Genomic DNA, 19,089 nt, shown 5'->3' with positions numbered 1-19,089 from the left:
TGTTATTTAAAAACGGACCTCTTCGGTATTATCTGATGAACGACAGAGAAAAACATCTGTACACCAATTGTCTCTTGGCAGCATTTCACGCCGCTCACTTTCAGCAGTCTGCCATTGTCAAGCAACATCAGTTGCTATGGAAACAGAATTTATTCTCTTTCCGAAGAGAAGCGAGTGCGAGGGGCCAAAATTAATCAATAATAAGTTGCTAATTAGCGCATGAGACTCCGTATAAGGCAGATGCGCGAGAGGCATTGTAGTGAATCACACACAGAGACTGCTGTCTAAAGTATGGTACGGGCTTACATAAAGTTATTAATGTAACTTGATCACTGGTAATCGGCAGTTTCCGACCAAGCCAGACTCTCGCGCACATGCGTAGGCATATAAGCAGGATGTGGCCGTGCATTTATTTAATCTGACCTCACAGCAATGCTATTGTGTTAACGAAATTTGTCATACTTGGAAGACGGTCTGCTACCACTGACGCCCTTCGTCTGTTTTAGTTCGCTGGTAAGTTGGCGATTTTGTTAACTATTTATGTGCTGAACATCATGTGAGTATGAGTACGTGTGTGGTGGGGGCCTTTCACACACAATGATGCTGTAGCTGTCTCGCCAGAAATTTGCCTTCACGTATCTCCCTATCGTGGCCACACAGTTTACGTACGTTCTTTGTAAGTGTATGTGTGTCTATAAGTGTATGATAACAATGTTAATCAACCTTCAGCGTTATTTATGTTGTACAGATCATGGTACTGTATCCCGCATCCTTTAAAATAAGACCCCCCACTACCCCCCTCCTCCAACACACACACACTCACCATCAACTGATCATAACAACACTTTCCGATCACAGTGCAAACATATTTTATTAAAATGTCACAGTCAGACCTAAATATAGAATCAATTTAACTAGTCCTCGAGTCGTTTGAAATTTAATCTTGTATATTAGTTAGTCTGGATACTCGGATTGTCTTAAGGAAGTATAATTACCCGTGTAAGATCAGTTCCGAAAGCTTTTCATAAAAAAAATAACTGCTTCTTCAAAAAGTACATTGCACAACTCACTATAAAACTCGCATTCTGGAAGGGGTTAATAGAACCTACAATATACTCAAATTTCAATTTTCAGTTTCACATTGCCACGTCTGAACTGGGATATATTTCTCCTTGCATGTTCTTTTAGATTATTATTACATAACTTTCAGTTTATAGCAGCGAAAAGTTCCATGTTCTCCTTCTCATCATGGGAAACGATTATATAGGTATCAGTCGCCATATTAATTATAGTTTATACATAACACTACCCCGTGTTTACATTATACGCACTTTATAATAATCTGTATGTGGATAAACTGTCTTACTCTTCGGAGATGTATGCAATGATTTCATTAGAAAAATAAAAACAAAAAGTAGAGTTACAGAAGTAGGCTTTTGCATCCTGACCTCTGTGACGTCACACATAAGGATCACATAGGTATTATGTTATTAAACTGGGCCTTGTCCCTTCAGGGGTGGTCACATCTGTTAGGAGACGGGTCTTTATGGCCGTGGTCAACAGCGGTCGAGTCGGAGTGGTCAAGTACTGCTGGCATACTGTATACACACGAGTTCCGGTGGTATGGTGTGGTTGTTTCCCATCCATCTATAGACCCCCCCTCCCCACCTCACAGCCCCGAGAATGTGTTATCTGTCTTATCCTGATGTGTAGAAAGTAATATTAGACGTTTAAATGGTTTAGATCAACACTCTGTAAAGACGCTACCGGCAGATATATCTGTGAGCCGTATTGATGATTGATGATGTAGGTTGTAATATATTCCGGGGTGTCTCTGTTGATTTTTCTTAATTAACGAAATAAAATGGTTCCAGCCCCACGATTACCTAATTATTGGATCATTTTGACAACATTATCTATATCATATTCAGAAATGACTATCAGTATTTCCTTAGAAAAGACAATATTATTATTTTTTTACCCCTAAACTGATTGCTATAAAATCCCCTAAAATAAAATGCATTTATTTAATAAAACTTGTCTGTCCCCAAAACAAGCATGGCGGTGACAAAAATGTTTTGCTCGGTTACGGAAAGTACCGAGGATTCCCGATAGAATTTTATTGGAGAGATTAATTTGGTTTAATTCTGTTGAAGATCATATTAACAGCTAAGGTCGTTTAAGGAGGTTGTGAGAGATTAACGTTATTTTTGTACACACATCCTGTGCAACAGAGATGACCATTTTGGCGATTATGATTTACTTTTAAAGTAATTTATGATGTTAACACTAAATAGGTCCAACTTGCACTTTTAACTGGCACATGGAAAACTACAGATAATCTTACATTATCAATGAAACAGGAATGTCTCGATCTGTTCTGATACCGTGGGCTAAATATTACAATTAACAACCATGTTAATATGCTCTGGTTACCCTCGGTATGAAAGAGTTTTACAAAAAAGGATTTGTTTCAGTTAAAACATCTTAAACAAGTTACCAACCCCGGACTCGTATGCCCGAACTTTTACCTGCTCAGAATCTGGTAGTGCAGAGCTCGTGGATCAATCCTGATATGGTGCTATGTTCTTGTGCAGTGAAATTGGATGAACAGGAATTGTTATCAAACTTTTAACAAGTCTGTAAGATAATAACATAATGGAGAAACATTTATAAAGAGAACAAAATTTACTCCTAATTTAACTGACTTCTAACTGAAGCAAATCTGTAGTTACCACGGTCAGATAGTTATGCCTCCAGAAAAGTGATTTTACCCCAATTGATGCTTTGTGACGTCACGGGCAAGAGGTCTTCTGAAAGTTAAGCACTGTTTCAACCAAAGGCCAACATAGTTTTTTTCCGGTTTGCACTTAATTACTTAAGGTCGGTAAGTAGGGGAGTGGTTTTGTGGGAGGCTCTGTTTGTACATAGGATTACGGTCGCCTTCTAGCTTTGAGCTAGAGGGAATGTCCCTAAGCTCAATCGAAAGAGAGGTGAGCTGGGAAGCTGGGACGATGGGGGAGGGGGTTGCTCGTTCAATCCCCGATGGAAGCACACTACTCTCTTTCCGGCTATAGTTTAATCTTATTACACACATTATATAGAACAAGGATATTGATTTTGATAGCACTTGTCAAAAAACTGGCATAAAAAACTAAGGATAGACTTTCAAAATCAACAAAAAAAAACAATTGATAGGGAATCTGTTTTGTTTATATATATATATATACGCTGCATATATCTCACAATTTCGTCATACATGTGATCCTTGTTTCACTCTGGGACGGGTCTATTTATATGCAGTGGCACGAACGTCTTCGGATTTACATATTTTAACAATCAATGCATGCTACCTTTAAAGGCCGGTACAAACAATAAAAACTCGTCTTTATGCATTAGATGTCGCGTGTGTTGGCTCGCCATTGATTACCATAGACGGGGGCCTAGCTCAGAGATTGGATTTTGAACCGACTTGTCACGTAGACACAGTACAATACATAAGGTAAAACAATGAGGCGGGAAGTACACTTCTATGACCTTACCCCTTACGGGTCAAACAATTTAACTTGTCTGATAGCATTCTACTACTAGGTGCTTTGACAGCCACGTATGTTATGTCCCTAAGATAACAAACAATCGATAACTCTATAAAAAGTATAATACAAATATTTAAATTACATTTTGTCAATACTTACTGAACAAAATTAAAGTTTTTTTAACAACACAATACAAAGCAAAGTTTTCATATAGTCTTCTGGACTTTATTTGTGATGGAGGAACTTGCCCCAGTTTAGTAATACTTCAGTCTAGCTCATGAAACTCGCGGTATGAGGGTAAGATTTTCGGATGACCCCATCCTGCGCGTGTAGAAGTCTGGTTTTAAATATACGTGTAGGAGGCCCCCAATTTAGTGTAGGAGGCCCCCAATATAGTGTAGGAGGCCCCCAATATAGTGAAGGAGGCCCCAAATATAGTGTAGGAGGCCCCCAATACAGGGTAGGAGGCCCCCAATACAGTGTAGGAGGCCCCCAATATAGTGTAGGAGGCCCCCAATACAGTGTAGGAGGCCCCCAATACAGTGTAGGAAGCTCCCAATACAGTGTAGGAGGCCCCCAATATAGTGTAGGAGGCCCCCAATACAGTGTAGGAGGCCCCCAATATAGTGTAGAAGACCCCCAATATAGTGTAGAAGACCCCAAATACAGTGTAGGAGGCCCCCAATACAGTGTAGGAGGCCCCCAATACAGTGTAGGAGCCCCCCAATATAGTGTAGGAGGCCCCCAATACAGGGTAGGAGGCCCCCAATACAGTGTAGGAGGCCCCTAATACAGTGTAGGAGGCCCCCAATATAGTGTAGAAGAACCCCAATATAGTGTAGAAGACCCCAAATACAGTGTAGGTGGCCCCCAATACAGTGTAGGAGGCCCCCAATATAGTGCAGAAGGCCCCCAATACAGTGTAGGAGGCCCCCAATTCAGTGTAGGAGGCCCCCAATACAGTGTAGGAAGCTCCCAATACAGTGTAGGAGGCCCCCAATATAGGGTAGGAGGCCCCCAATACAGTGTAGGAGGCCGCCAATACAGTGTAGGAGGCCCCCAATATAGTGCAGAAGGCCCCCAATACAGTGTAGGAGGCCCCCAATACAGTGTAGGAAGCTCCCAATACAGTGTAGGAGGCCCCCAATATAGGGTAGGAGGCCCCCAATACAGTGTAGGAGGCCCCCAATATAGGGTAGGAGGCCCCCAATACAGTGTAGGAGGCCGCCAATACAGTGTAGGAGGCCCCCAATATAGTGCAGAAGGCCCCCAATACAGTGTAGGAGGCCCCTAATACAGTGTAGGAGGCCCCCAATATAGTGTAGAAGGCCCCCAATATAGTGTAGGAGGCCCCCAAAACAGTGTAGGAGGCCCCCAATATAGTGTAGAAGGCCCCCAATATAGTGTAGGAGGCCCCCAATACAGTGTAGGAGGCCCCCCAACGAAATTTCTCGAAAAGTTTTAAAATTACGCTTGACATAAAACATGCATTGTTTTTAAGAAAAACTTTTAACGAGCGCATTCATGCAAGTCTTTCTGGGGTTTGGCATATTTCTGCACATCTTATTCACATGCAGTAATCCACAGGGTAAAGACATTTCACCGATTACATTATGTCAAAATACTTGTACAATAACGAAACGAAAATGTCATCACTAAATAGCAATAATATATTTCGCAAATTTAAAAAGACGACATAACTAAGGCAGTAGTCTTGTTTCTGATACATAGGGGGATCATATTTGTGCAATATATATTTCAGTTATGAAAAAAGTCAACGTCTTACGTAGACTAAAATACTTATGAAATCGTGAAAATCTTTTAAAGATTTATAAATCATTTATTTTACCTGTTTTAGAATATGCTTGTGAATTGTGGGATGGTTGTACAACTTATGACACAGAAATGTTAGAGAAAGCCCAAAGAGAAGCTTCTCGTATTATAACTGGTCTTCCTTCATATGCCCGAATTGAAACCTTACTTTTTGAAACTGATCTAGAAACTCTTTCGAATAGAAGAAATCGCAGAAAACTCCAACTTTTGTATAAAATGCACAACAAATTAACTCCAGACTATTTAAATTCTCTATTGCCATCTTCCGTTGCAGAAAATAACCGTTATACCCTTAGAAACAATGATGATTATAGAATTCGTCCTTTCAGGCTTTCTCTAACAAATTCGTCTTTTATACCTTCAATTCTTCGCGGTTGGAATTCATTGGACCTTTCAGTACGATCATTGCCCTCATTACATTCTTTTAAAAACTCGTTAACTTTAAATGTACAATCTCCTCCACCAATCTACTTAGGTTTCGGTGAACGTAAATTGAACATTTTTCATACTAAGCTTAGACATCAGTGTAGTCCACTTAAATATGATCTTTTTAGAGTAAATCTGGTTGATAGTCCAGTTTGTTATTGCGGCCATCCCTGTGAAAATACCTTGCACTTTTTTTGCGAGTGCTTACTTTTTAACAACGAAAGACATACCCTGCTCCAAAATTTGAATGCCTTGCATGTTGATTTTAATTTAGAACTACTTTTGTTTGGAAATAGTCAACTTTCGGTAGAAAACAACATAAGTATCTTTAGACATGTGCATCATTACATCAAATCCAGCAATAGGTTTTGATAGTTATACTTACTTCTCTATTTTTATTTATATGTAAGTTGTTATATGTGTTTGTGAAATTGTATTTCATTATTTTGCCTGATTTATTTGTTACATTGATTCTGTTGATTTTGAAATTACTCTACCAGGATGCATGTCATTAAATCTGTATAATTTATAATTTATTCAAATGCGGATCGATTTCTCAGTTTACACGTTTACTTTTCTAGGTAACACCCCACCCCTCCATCACCCCCATCCCCTCCCACCCCATCTTTCCTTCCCCGGCCTATCATTTTCCTTTTCCCCAACAACATATACACTATTTTTACCATATATGTACTGAGGAGAGGACTCTATTAAGTTGTAATAAATTGTCCGATCCATTTGTATATTTGTACAATAAAATATGTTTAAACTAAACTACTGATATTGATGAATTGAAACAAGCAATCAGGAACCGTCGGCACTTTCCGTAAACGAAAAAATTCGTGCCGCAGTTCCCGATGGTTGAAACAAGAAGACTGAGTACCTGTCATAGTACCTTTTCTCTTCGCTAGGAGGCGCTTTATGATATTTTCGAAACGAAGCTTGCCGCTGAGTAGAAAAGGCTCCGAACATTTTAACGCCATTTCATGTATGTTAAAATGACGCAATCATTTCGTCCTCGACGTCTGCCATCGTTGTTCGTTTAATATACGGAGTAATGATGACGAATGTTTTACAGAAAATATAACAAGCTCAATTTTAGTAGTCATGCTCACAGGGACCTGATAATTTGTTGCAGCTATATTTTGTACCTAAACCGCCTGATGCGTAAAGAGTAATTTTACATGTTTTAGGGGTTTAGATCGACTTTAGGTGAACATTACACCCAAATGATCAGATTCTGTGGTCGTGGTGTCACTGTTACCTATACAACTAAATAGACATTGGGGTTGATCATCTATTGTGGACGAACAGCACATACTTCATAACCTTATTGATGTCTTGTAATATTTAACATGATGGTAATCAATACATCTCGAGGAAATGTGTAATATCGTGTACATATCACACTGCCACGTGATTAAAAGCGTGTTGTCACGTGGAATCACGAGATCTTAAACGTGGCAGTGCGCGTTATCACGAAATCTAAAGAATACTTGCACCGTCTGCGATATGCATATTTAAACATGAACCGAACGAACACATTACGGGATTGGCTTTCAGAAAACTGCCACTACAGATAAAAACGCAATAGTTCTCATAAACTATCAGTTGTAATCTATACAGCAACTATTTATTGATTAATGACGGTTTTCGATGTGGGAGAGAAAATCAGTTACCTGTCCAATTTATCTGGACTGTTGTTTGTGTTTTGTTGTGCGGGACGGTGTTTAGAACGGTCGTCTGCCATTGCTATAGCAGAATTCGCTGTAAGAGGCGGCTTGATGATGCGGCTGTAATTAAACCTTTTTAAACCAAGTTTATTTTATGTATATTACCTTTAAAATATAAATCAAAATTATTAATATACTTTCCACATAAACCAAACATGTTTGTACGTATATTATGTCTAGTTACGTAAGTAATTGAAATATTGTTAGTTTTGTAGCCAAACACTTATATATTATTAAAGTGTTACTTTTAATAAATAGTAACGGAAAATATATATACGAGGTCGGATACTCTTGGCGCTGCGGTCCGCCGTTTAGTGATTCGTATGTCCGCCGTACGTGGTACAGAGCACAGGGACCTGAAACTTTGTTACAGCTTTATTTCTACCTAAACTTAGATGTTCAGTGTAATTATATATATATGTATATGTTTAAGGGGTTTTGATCCACTTTCGGTAAAAATTACACCCCCAATGATCATATATACGAAATTACTCTGATCACCTTAATTCAAATTAGGTCCAAATATAGCTGTAATAAGTTCTCAGATCCCTGTGGTACTGAGCAATAGGTACAATCGATCAATGATTTAAGCAAACCAATCGGCAGATCAGATCAACGGCTAAAACCGGTTACTGGTTACAGCAAATCAATGGTTTGAGTTTCTTACTAACCCCATCCTCGATAGCCAGGGGTTACGCTCACTTTCGCTATCTGCACCCCTGGAATATGTCATAGCAAAATTGAAGGCTCAGTGTGCGCAACCTTCTTAATGAAACAAGAAGAATAGTTCGATCCTTTAATGTACATCAAAAGAATCTCGCGGTCATGTAACGGTAAAATTGCCAGGCTGTGAAGTCGGGCGTCTCTCCTTTGTAATCTTTAAATGTATCAGCCTAGCGATTGGTCAGGTTTTTTTTAACCTGAGACCAATCAAACAGCTATCTTCGTGCCTTCAATTTTGCTATGACATATTCCATGGGTGTAGAGAGCGAAAGTGAGCGCATCCTCGATATCCAGGGGTTAAGCTCACTTTCGCCCTCTACACACAAGTGATCAAGCGTCTGGTTGAACGAGACTAAACTATAGCACAGTTGGCAAGTTCGCTTCAGTTGTACAGGTCGCTCAATCTGAAATCTACGTTTCGAATCCCGGTTTAGCCCCACATTGAGGTTAACATTCAGACCGTTGTTATTTCTCATAAAAGGCCAAAAGGCCAAAAGGTGTTTTTTGTTTTGCTACAGCACATATTCAGCAACATACACCCCTATTATACTCCACCTGGGTTGTTGGAGTTGTGTGGGCAGGAGAAAAACATTTTCTCTGAATATTCCATGCGTACGACGACTTCGGGGAACCGCGCTAAACAAATCGGCACGTGTTTAATCAATCTCATGTAAAGATAACATCATTACAAGACTTGTATGATATATTTATCAGCCCATATATACAAAAACAAGCAATTAGATCAGAGTAATGTTAACGATACTTCTCTCGTCTCGTATAACGTGAGACAATACAACTATTGAATCGTTTGCATTGATGACACTGTAACTTCAGTTGCGCAATATTAGAAAGTTAATATATGTATTAAATGGATTTTTCAACATTTGCCGGAAATTGCAAATAGATTATTCCTATCCAAAATAGTGGGCTTCATACAATATTGATCAATGTGCGTTCATACTGGCGTTGCATTGACTAGCTCTGCAATACGAAGTTTAAACTATATTTGTCAATATGACGTCATAGAATTTTAGCTCACCTTGTCCGAAGGACCAAGCCAAGCTAATGTCGAACCGTGACGTAAGGAATCAAAATTGTAAAAATGGAGGGGCTACCCCCATAAACATGTGCTGCCAGGATTGGCCCTGTCGGACCTTAATTGCAAAATTCATTATGAATCTTTTGCCCTGATTTTCGAGGGATCCAGGACGATACCGGCCCTTTGTGCCTCCTGTTTATTATAGCTTTATTAATACACTGACTCTTGGACTTAGTTTTGCTACTCTCCAACAGGGCCGCGCTCTGCTGTAAAAAGACTGCCGGCAAGAAACATAATCTCTACCCAGGGTTGTCGTTTCTGTTGGTAGGCGACCCTGTTCGATAGGTAATCCTACTCTTGAAGTCTGCATCGAATGTGTTGCGTTGGTTGATTTATTCCAAAATTCAAATTTGATAAACAAAAAAAACCCGCACCATCACCATATCGTGGGAAAGGTGCGGGCAATCAAAAGTAATATCAATCGGAACTCCTCGGTCTTTTCTGCGAAAAAAACTTTTACTTTCGGTTACGGAAATGGCCGAATGGTTACGATTGAAGTAATATATTGTTTCCGGTCTTTGTAAAGCGGAAAGCAACCTGGGAGAGTAGTCGAGTACCGAAACTAAGAAACACAGTTACACCTATTTTATTCTGACTGTAGGACTTGCTGTCAGCTCAATACGGTTTGAACAAATTCTGACAAGAGCATAGGCATTTGAATAACATTATACATTAATAGTCGAGGTGAAAAAGGATACATTAATTCCAAATTAGAGTAATTAGTGTTTACAACATTAATTTGATAATTAATTATCAGAAAGTATATACAGTTCATATATTTAACTACGGGTGTATAATAAATTTGGTTCTCTATCATTATAGAGTATAGGTTGGGTTCTCCAGTGATGGTCTAGGCGAGACTCGAAAGATTTGATAGTTCTTGATAACATAATCTCTGGTGACAGGCTGTTCCAGATGTCAACAGTTCTGTGACAGACTGTTCCAGATATCAACAGTTCTGTGACAGGCTGTTCCAGATGTCGACAGTTCTGTGGCAGGCTGTTCCAGATGTCAACAGTTTTGTGACACGCTGTTCCAGATGTGAACAGATCTGTGACAGGCTGTTCCAGATGTCGACGGTTCTGTGACAGGCTGTTTCAGATGTCAACAATTCTGTGACAGGCTGTTCCAGATGTCGACAGTTCTGTGGCAGGCTGTTCCAGATGTCAACAGTTTTGTGACACGCTGTTCCAGATGTGAACAGATCTGTGACAGGCTGTTCCAGATGTCAACAGGTCTGTGACAAAATGATTTTTTTCTCATGGGTAGGCGCGTTCTTTACTTGAATAGTTTATACTCATGGCCCCTTGTAACAGTATTGTCCTTCTTTTGTCACATAAACATAAACGTGGACACTTCGGGATCATATTTGGTTCCAGATGTCGACAATTCTGTGACAGGTTGTTCTAGATGTCAACAGTTCTGTGACACGCTGTTCCCGATGTCAACAGATCTGTGACAGGCTGTTCCAGATGTCGACAGTTCTGTGGCAGGCTGTTCCAGATGTCAACAGTTCTGGGACAGACTGTTCCAGAGATCAACAGTTCTGTGACAGGCTGTTCCAAATGTCAACAGTTCTGTGACAGGCTGTTTCAGATGTCAACAATTCTGTGACAGGCTGTTCCAGATGTCAACAATTCTGTGACAGGCTGTTCCAGATGTTCACAGTTCTGTGACAAAATGATTTTTTTCTCATGGGTAGGCGCGTTCTTTACTTGAATAGTTTATACTCATGGCCCCTTGTAACAGTATTGTCCTTCTTTTGTCACATAAACATAAACGTGGACACTTCGGGATCATATTTGGTTCCAGATGTCGACAATTCTGTGACAGGTTGTTCTAGATGTCAACAGTTCTGTGACACGCTGTTCCCGATGTCAACAGATCTGTGACAGGCTGTTCCAGATGTCGACAGTTCTGTGACACGCGGTTCCAGATGTCAACAGTTCTGTGACCCGCTGTTCCAGATGTCAACAGATCTGTGACACGCTGTTCCAGATGTCAACAGCTCTGTGACAGGCTGTTCCAGATGTCGACAGTTCTGTGGCAGGCTGTTCCAGATGTCAACAGTTCTGTGACAAAATGATTTTTTTCTCACGTGTAGGCGCGTTCTATCCTTGAATAGTTTATACTCATGACCCATTGTAACAGTATTGTCCTTCTTTTGTGACATAAACATAAACGTGGACACTTCGGGATCATATTTGCCTGTCATTATTTAAAAAAAGTTCAATCATGTCCCCCCCTAGGGTTAGGGTAAGGGTTAGGGTTAGTGTGACGCGTCTGTAAGCCAATGTTGGAAGCTGCAATACCTCAAGTCTTTCTGGGTAGGACATGTCTGTTATTCCCGGTGTCAATCTCGTTGCTCTTCTCTTGACGTTTTCAATGGCTTCTATTTGTTGTATCAGGTGCGGGCTCCAAACTTGGTTGGCTTATTCAAGATGAGGTCTAACGAGTCCCTTGTACAGAGCCTTGAATGTATTATGATCCATATATTCCATTGTTCTCCTAATTACACCCCTAATTGAGTTCGCTTTATTGATTTTTTCCAGATATGTACATCAAATGACAGTTTGTTACCAATTGCTACATCCATATATTTTTCGTTTGCGGTAAACGGAAGTTCCTTACCATCTTCTAGGTTGTACGTGAAGGTAATGCTATCGGTTTTTCCTATTCTCATGGCTTTGCATTTGTCCGGGTCGAAGTGAAGTAGCCACTAGTTATTCCGTGCCTGGGCCTTTAGCAAATCTTCCTGTAGAGCCTTGCAGTCCTGGTTGTTCGATATTGCCCGGTAAAACTGTGTAGTGACAGCGAATAGGTATGTTCTTGTTTTGATGCTTGTTATTTCCGGTAGGTCATTAATATAAAGCACAAACAGGATTGGCCCAAGATCAGAATGGAATGCCACTACTGACGTCTTTCCAAACTGACGTTTCTCCATGGACCGTTTTCAATTGTTTCCGGTTGTGAAGGAAAGCATTGATCCACCTGGTAATGTGTCCCGTGAATCCATACATACTCGTTTTATGGACGATCCTGTTGATATAGAAGTATTATATATGATTGATAACGGTTGACTTATAACGGAACTTATTTTTTTTCAATACACGCGGGTGAATATCATCTGGGCCTGGGAATTTCGACGTTTTAAGCTTTTCCAGGGTTTTAAAGAAAACGCTAGGATCTATTACTACATTTCCAATCATATTATCTGTAATACGCGTACGGTCCACACTGGGCATGTTGTCCTCTGATTCTTCTGTAAATACGGAAGTGAAGAACTCTGCGAGCACCTCTGCCTTTTCTGTATCACTTTTGGTGACTTGGTCCTCGTGATACATCAGTTCTTGTTTTGGTTTTAGACTGACCATAATTCCAGAAGTTTTTGGGATTTGTTTTCGCTTCTTGTGCGATTTTCTTTACGCGTGTCTTTTTTGCTTACCTGGATAACCTCCTTACCTGGTTTCTTACTTGGCAATATTCGTGGTACGTTTCATCGCTCCCTGTATTTAGAAATCTTGTCCATAGACGCTGTTCCTGCTTAATTTTAGTAAGTGTTGCTTTGGCCAGTGGTACCACATGGCGTTTCTTTTGTTGAACTGTGCTTGACCTCCGTACTGGGCTACAACTATCGATGGCGTTCTGAAGCTTACTTCTAGAATGTGTCCATTGCGAATTTGCGTCGTCGCCTTTGAATGTCGTACATATATCTGGTTTTGTTCCCTTTCCTGTTGTAGGGACCAAGGATAACCAGTCTTAAACCGTTATTGACAATACCTCGCTAAAACAGAATTCTTACAATATTAAAGTTTATAATGTATGTTATTTTGTGTTGTAGGACGTTTTACTGGCCACAGTATGACAGGGACCAGCAGTGGAGGGGTGTGTTCTGGTAAAGGAGTGTACATCAAGCTTAGCGTACTACTACTGCTGAGCACGACCATCTACGTGTATCTGTACTCAAGCATCACAATGCAGACGTTCGTTATCGGGGAAGTCATGAAGGGCACGATCAGTGATATTCAGAGATGGCGGGATAAAATGGAAGGCTGGGTACAGATGATTGGTGGTAGCGGTTCTCAATCTAATAATAAAGACGCCAAAAATACGTCATTTCCGGACGATAATCGTGATGTCATGAAAATTAAAGTTCAGAAATCAAAACCTGATATTGGTTCAGTAATAAAAGCGACAAACGAGTCCAAGTTATTGTTTGTGCCACACGAGAAAACCCGTACACCTATCCATGATTCCAAAAGCAAAGGTGCAGGTCATAAACCGGAAGTGCTTCTGACCTTGTTTACTTCCTGGCCTACAAAAGCAGAGAAATATTTGTGCCACAACAATACAATTCGTAATTGGCTACAATTAAAACCGTTAATACATCCGGTTCTCTTCACAAACGAGACTTTACTAGCCGAGGAAGCAATGGAGAAAGGTTGGGATGTACTTCCGATCCGAAGAGCCGGAAGAGGGGTACCTATTCTCAAACATATGTATAAAGATGTCATAGGGAGATACAGCTCTTCGTTTTATGCCTTTTCTAATGGAGATATACTCTACTCTAACTCACTTATTGACACGTTAAAGGCTGTTCTTAATTCCTCTCAAGTATCGAAGGGCAAACCAATCATGATTGTTGGTAGAAGAACTAATGTTCAGGATGTGACGTCAGAGGAAGCGAGTTCGGGGAAAAGTGTACAAAGGACAGCAAATATTCGCGGGAAAATATTTACAGTGTGGGCCGAAGATTATTTTATAACGTCGACTAATTATCCGTGGAAGGATATACCGGAAGTAGTAATTGGCCGGAGGGCGTATGATAACTGGTTGGTATCGAACGCACGAAAACAAAAACATGTAACCATCGACGCCACTGATACTCTAGTGGCCCTCCACCAAACGACAAAGGCGGGAAACCAGGAAGGATTCAAGGCCGACAACCCAGAGTACAACCACAACCTTCTCAGGCGCATGTACCACCAGCTTCATTACGGTGCCGGCCTCACGTCATGCGCAGAATACTACACACGTTACCATGGCAACAAAAATATACAAATTCTAAAAAGAGCGATCCCAAAGTCGTGTTTCCCTGTATGATAACAAAGTGATTGTAGTGTATTGGTTTCCAGCGTGTAATGATGTGGGTCCCCTCCCGGTGTTGTTCACAGAAAGGTGGGAAAGGAGAGAAAGACTGGTTCTCTGTCTTTACCACGGTGCTCTCCGCCAGGGTAGCACTTGTTTGCAACTTGCAAAACAGGTGAATATGCAAAATAAAAGCATCCTTGATGAGGTAACAAACAACATATTCGATATATAGATACCATGGATGATCGGGTTCCGTTAACTTCTGTCACTAACTAAATACATTTACATAAAATAATTTAGGTATTTTTCCAGTGTAAAAATTAATACCAACTGAAACAAAAAAAACAAAAAAACAAGAGCTAGAAATATCAGAAATAGATTTAGTTTAAGTATGGTTTCATTATGAGAGAAATTGCATTAAGTGACGTCGAGTTTGATTTGTGCTGAAATTGTAAATGTATGTCTCTGGCTGAACACATTACAAGTTCAAGTTCAAGTTCTTTATTAACTTTGAGTCTTGCGACTCATCAGTGTAACACATATACATGATATATATATATATATATATACTTTCTCATAACATTGACAAATATCGAAAATACTAATAAATACACAGACGAGACAAAACACTCGGAGGGCATAACTACTTATGTTATTACAGAGTACGTAGAGGCAAGGTAATTGTTGACAACCCTTGGGTTTGAAAATAGATTTTTTTTATATCACATAGGAATTTACTAGGTAAGTGCCGCTTGAGATGGAGTAACAAATGTAGATTTTTGACTTTTGAACCAAACTTTTGAAAAGTAAATCTGTTTTGGTTGTTTTTGAGTTTTGCTCCCTTTGCCGTGGGAAATGTTAGTAATAAAACTGCAGTATGATGCCGTACACTCTTAAACACACAGGAAGAAATGATAGACATTCTCTTTCAATATGCTATTCTATCTTGGTGTTCCTATTGGTATATTTTAAAGCGGTATTGGGTAATTACAGAACCTCCTTGAGTTTTGTCAGAATGCTGTGGGTGTATTTTTGTAAAAAAAAAGGTCGAGTTGTCATGTTTCACTGATGTCCCGGGATCGATTTCACAACTTTTCGACGAAATCGCTCTATAAATTTAAAACCACAAAAAGGTGTTCTTGTTTTTAGATCACTTGGCCCGAGGGCGTACAGGCCCTATCGGCAATTTGTTATGAAGATTTGTTATTGTATAAAGTACCTGCTGTCAAAAAAAATATTGTTCGTGTAAATACACATGAAAACTGACAATCCCAAGAGACCTAAACATGTTCATCTCGACCGGAGCTGGGCGAGGCTAACTAATTACAGATCCGGCATGTTTGTCCGTGTTACTGTGAAATGCGGATGTAAAGGTTGTTGGTACAATGTTGTTTATTTTCATTATCTTTTTTAAAACACAATTAAGATTATATTTAGTATCGTCTACAGGGTACCGTGTGTATTATACATAGACAAGCGTTGTTGATCGGGGTTGTGTGTCCTACATTGAAATACGTCCCTGATACAGTACGATGTATTTATAGTGTCTAGCAGTTGTACGTGGCTTTTGATAACTTACAAAATGTTTTCTTACAGACATATTAAAAACGTTTTTTTTTTTTTTAATTTTAATTGTCAAATTGTTTTCCCGATTTATTATGGTGTTCAGCATTGATACATAGTTTTACTGGCAGTTGACGTGTCAATAATGTCATAATATATTTGTACACCAGAGGAGTCTCGTTTTGGTGTGAATATCGACTTTTTTATTTTTTATATCGCCTATTAAAACTAGTTGTTGTCACGTATTCCAATAATGATATCTCTCATTCGACCGTGATATTTAAAACGGACATATCACAATTTGTTATAGAAGTAATCACAAAACGGCATCAAGGTTACATGTTGTCAATCTCAGTTAAAAAAATACGAACTTAGGAACGCTGTACACTTCATTTCAAATTCACCGATTTAAAACTAATAATTTTGAACATGTTAATTATGACTTTTATTTTCCTTGAAGGTTTGATGTTTCCATGTATTTTTAAAGTGAAAAAAACCCTAACATAAATCTACATAATAATTATTTTATTTTTGGACAAGTGTGTCAAATTGTTATGCTTCATTTTCTACTCAGGTTAGACTTTGAAACCACATTTTTTTCGGTTTTCTTTTGATTACATGTTTTCAGATTTTGCGAGAGGAAATCAAATACAGTTTGATATTGCATTTGTAATCTGTTATAGTATTTTGTTGTGATATTACTGTATTGAAATGTCAGCTTACACTACATCGCTGTAAGATTGTCCTCCACTGATGGGCTGTATTTTTACATTATTTGTATAAGCTCTAATCCAGCCGGTGAATGTAAGGAATAGTGTATTTAAGTTCATCACTAGTACTGTCGATGCTGGACAGGGCCCTTCACATGGCCTCAAATACATTGTACTATAAGCTAAATGACTAAATGTATGTGTGGGTGAGATTATGTGTATGTGTGTGTGTGCGCGGTCGTGTGTGTTTGTACATACATGTGTGTGTATGTATATTTGTGTGTATGCAAGCAAGCATGACTAATTGTTTCTAACTGGTCAATGCGTATTCCTTTGCTTCGCCCGTCCTCTCTGTCATCATCTCGTTATTCAATCATAGTGATATACATTGTATATTATATATTGTATATTATATATGTATAGTTAGCCTTCTTATGCTGTATATATTCGCTTGATCAAATTATAAGGGAACTTTTGCCCAATCCTTTTACTTTTACTGTAATACGGTAATACAAAATGTTTAAACTAAAACAGGCTTCGATATTAGCGACAAACTATATAGAATTTTACAAGTTATTGAAAAAAACGTGTTGATTTATATGTAATTATTGAATCCTGCTTCGGCCGATTTCATGAGTTGATGAATTTATTTGGTCTTGAGAAAAAAATAATAAACTGCAAAGCTGTTCATGTTGAATTCGTCTCAAAACAAACCTCCATTCATCACCCAAGGCAATATATGTTGAATTTGTCTCACGATCAACTCAATGCATCACCCAATGAAATCCACCAAAGCTGAATTCAATCTTTACGATACTCTTGAATACCACAACTGTGTTCTACCACAACAAGCCTATCGGGTATTTTCTAGCATTGCCATTTAGGTAATACGGATCAAGTAAATCCACTTTTAGTCACTGTAAAAACAGTAATATTTTTATGTTTAGTTATATACATATTTCTTTGTTATTCGATAAAATCAAAATACATGTAGGTTGATGATATTATGAAGATGATTTTAGACTGGATAACCTGCCTTAGTACCATTTCTCTCCGCTAGGTAGCGCTCTTTGATACTGATCCTTATCGAATGATGGTGCTGATTGATCAATTCAAACATCGATCTAGATATACGTCGGTTTGGTTTGAGCTTCGGAATTCTCTCTTATTTGTACTAGAAACGTTTTAAATGCTTACTCGGTGTTGATTAAGAAACATTCAATCAGCATGGCTTTAGAATACTATCGAAAATTATTGTCAAGTAACGGACACGTCGTTCGCCTTTTTGAAACAGAGCATTCTCCTAGATAAAAGTGATCGTAAGTACAGAATTCAGACGGTTTTCCCGCGAAATTGCCAAACGCCATCTTTGAAAGGGATGTCCCTGTTGGAGACTTAAATATCAGCAAATCAAAATGTCAGGGTTTTTTTCCGAAACGAAGTCTTGCGGAGAGTAGGAAAACTACGACACACTATCCAATCTAAAAATAGTATTTGATAAATCAAAATGACCGGATGTTATCATTTATTTATTTGAAAACATCAGATGATTGTGACGTATATATATATAGAGTAAGGTAACGGCCCACTTTGAACAGGAAGTGGGGGCCATTGTACAATTATGTATTTCTATCGCTGATTCCTGACAGATGCAGCCATTTATAAGGAGACTCCGAACAGAAACAGGTAAGTCTTTAACACGACACCGACGGGCCTTTTAACATGCTGGTGGTGTACTTACTGAAAATAAACACTGTCTTTGTAATATTATTGTCATTGTTTTTTGGTATGGCGGAGCGTATACAATTGGGCGGCATCTTGTCCGTACGTCTGTCCACCAATGCTAGAAATTTGGCCGACTATGTTACAAAAACAATTGTGACATATAATTATGTATTGCATGTGACCTTTGTCCAAAATGTGTGACCCTGATGTCTAAATGTTAAAAGACACTTGAATTTCATATAACTCTTACATGGATATCTCAACTCATCCCTGGGAATGCCACTAACGTAATTTTCTTGAAAATGGGATGAAGGGACAAAAAATGTCTATATTTAAAATAGCACGATAACTTCTTTGATAACAAAACACCTTAATTTGTTGTTTCCAACAATTGCTTTTTTGTGACATCACCTCAAACGAAACAAATCATGCAACCAAAACTGTGACATAAAGTGCCAATAACGCCAATTTCGGGAACACTACCGCCTTTGTTTGTCAGCAGGTTAATTATATAATGACTTAACTTTACACACGCAAATTTCATTTAACTTTACTGAAATGTTTCTGACGTCCGTACGTGTCTCAACACCACTTGAAAGTCAATATTATACTTTCAAGATTATCAAAGATCACAGCTAGAGATACTTTAC

At 38.9% G+C, this 19,089-nt stretch overlaps 1 protein-coding gene across 1 annotated transcript; it reads left to right on the top strand.

The window, feature by feature from the left end:
• Positions 1–305: 305 nt before the first annotated feature.
• LOC110448187 lies at positions 306–18,479 on the top strand. The gene is made up of 3 exons (XM_021494306.1): positions 306–513; positions 13,192–14,925; positions 15,103–18,479. The coding sequence occupies exon 2, from the start codon at positions 13,212–13,214 to the stop codon at positions 14,451–14,453; it is 1,242 nt and encodes a 413-aa protein (XP_021349981.1). The 5' UTR covers positions 306–513; positions 13,192–13,211; the 3' UTR covers positions 14,454–14,925; positions 15,103–18,479.
• Positions 18,480–19,089: the final 610 nt, after the last annotated feature.

This window comes from Mizuhopecten yessoensis, unplaced genomic scaffold (assembly GCF_002113885.1).
Source record: "Mizuhopecten yessoensis strain PY_sf001 unplaced genomic scaffold, ASM211388v2 scaffold3901, whole genome shotgun sequence".
Taxonomy (NCBI): domain Eukaryota; kingdom Metazoa; phylum Mollusca; class Bivalvia; order Pectinida; family Pectinidae; genus Mizuhopecten; species Mizuhopecten yessoensis.
This window is presented reverse-complemented; position numbering and strand designations above follow the sequence as displayed.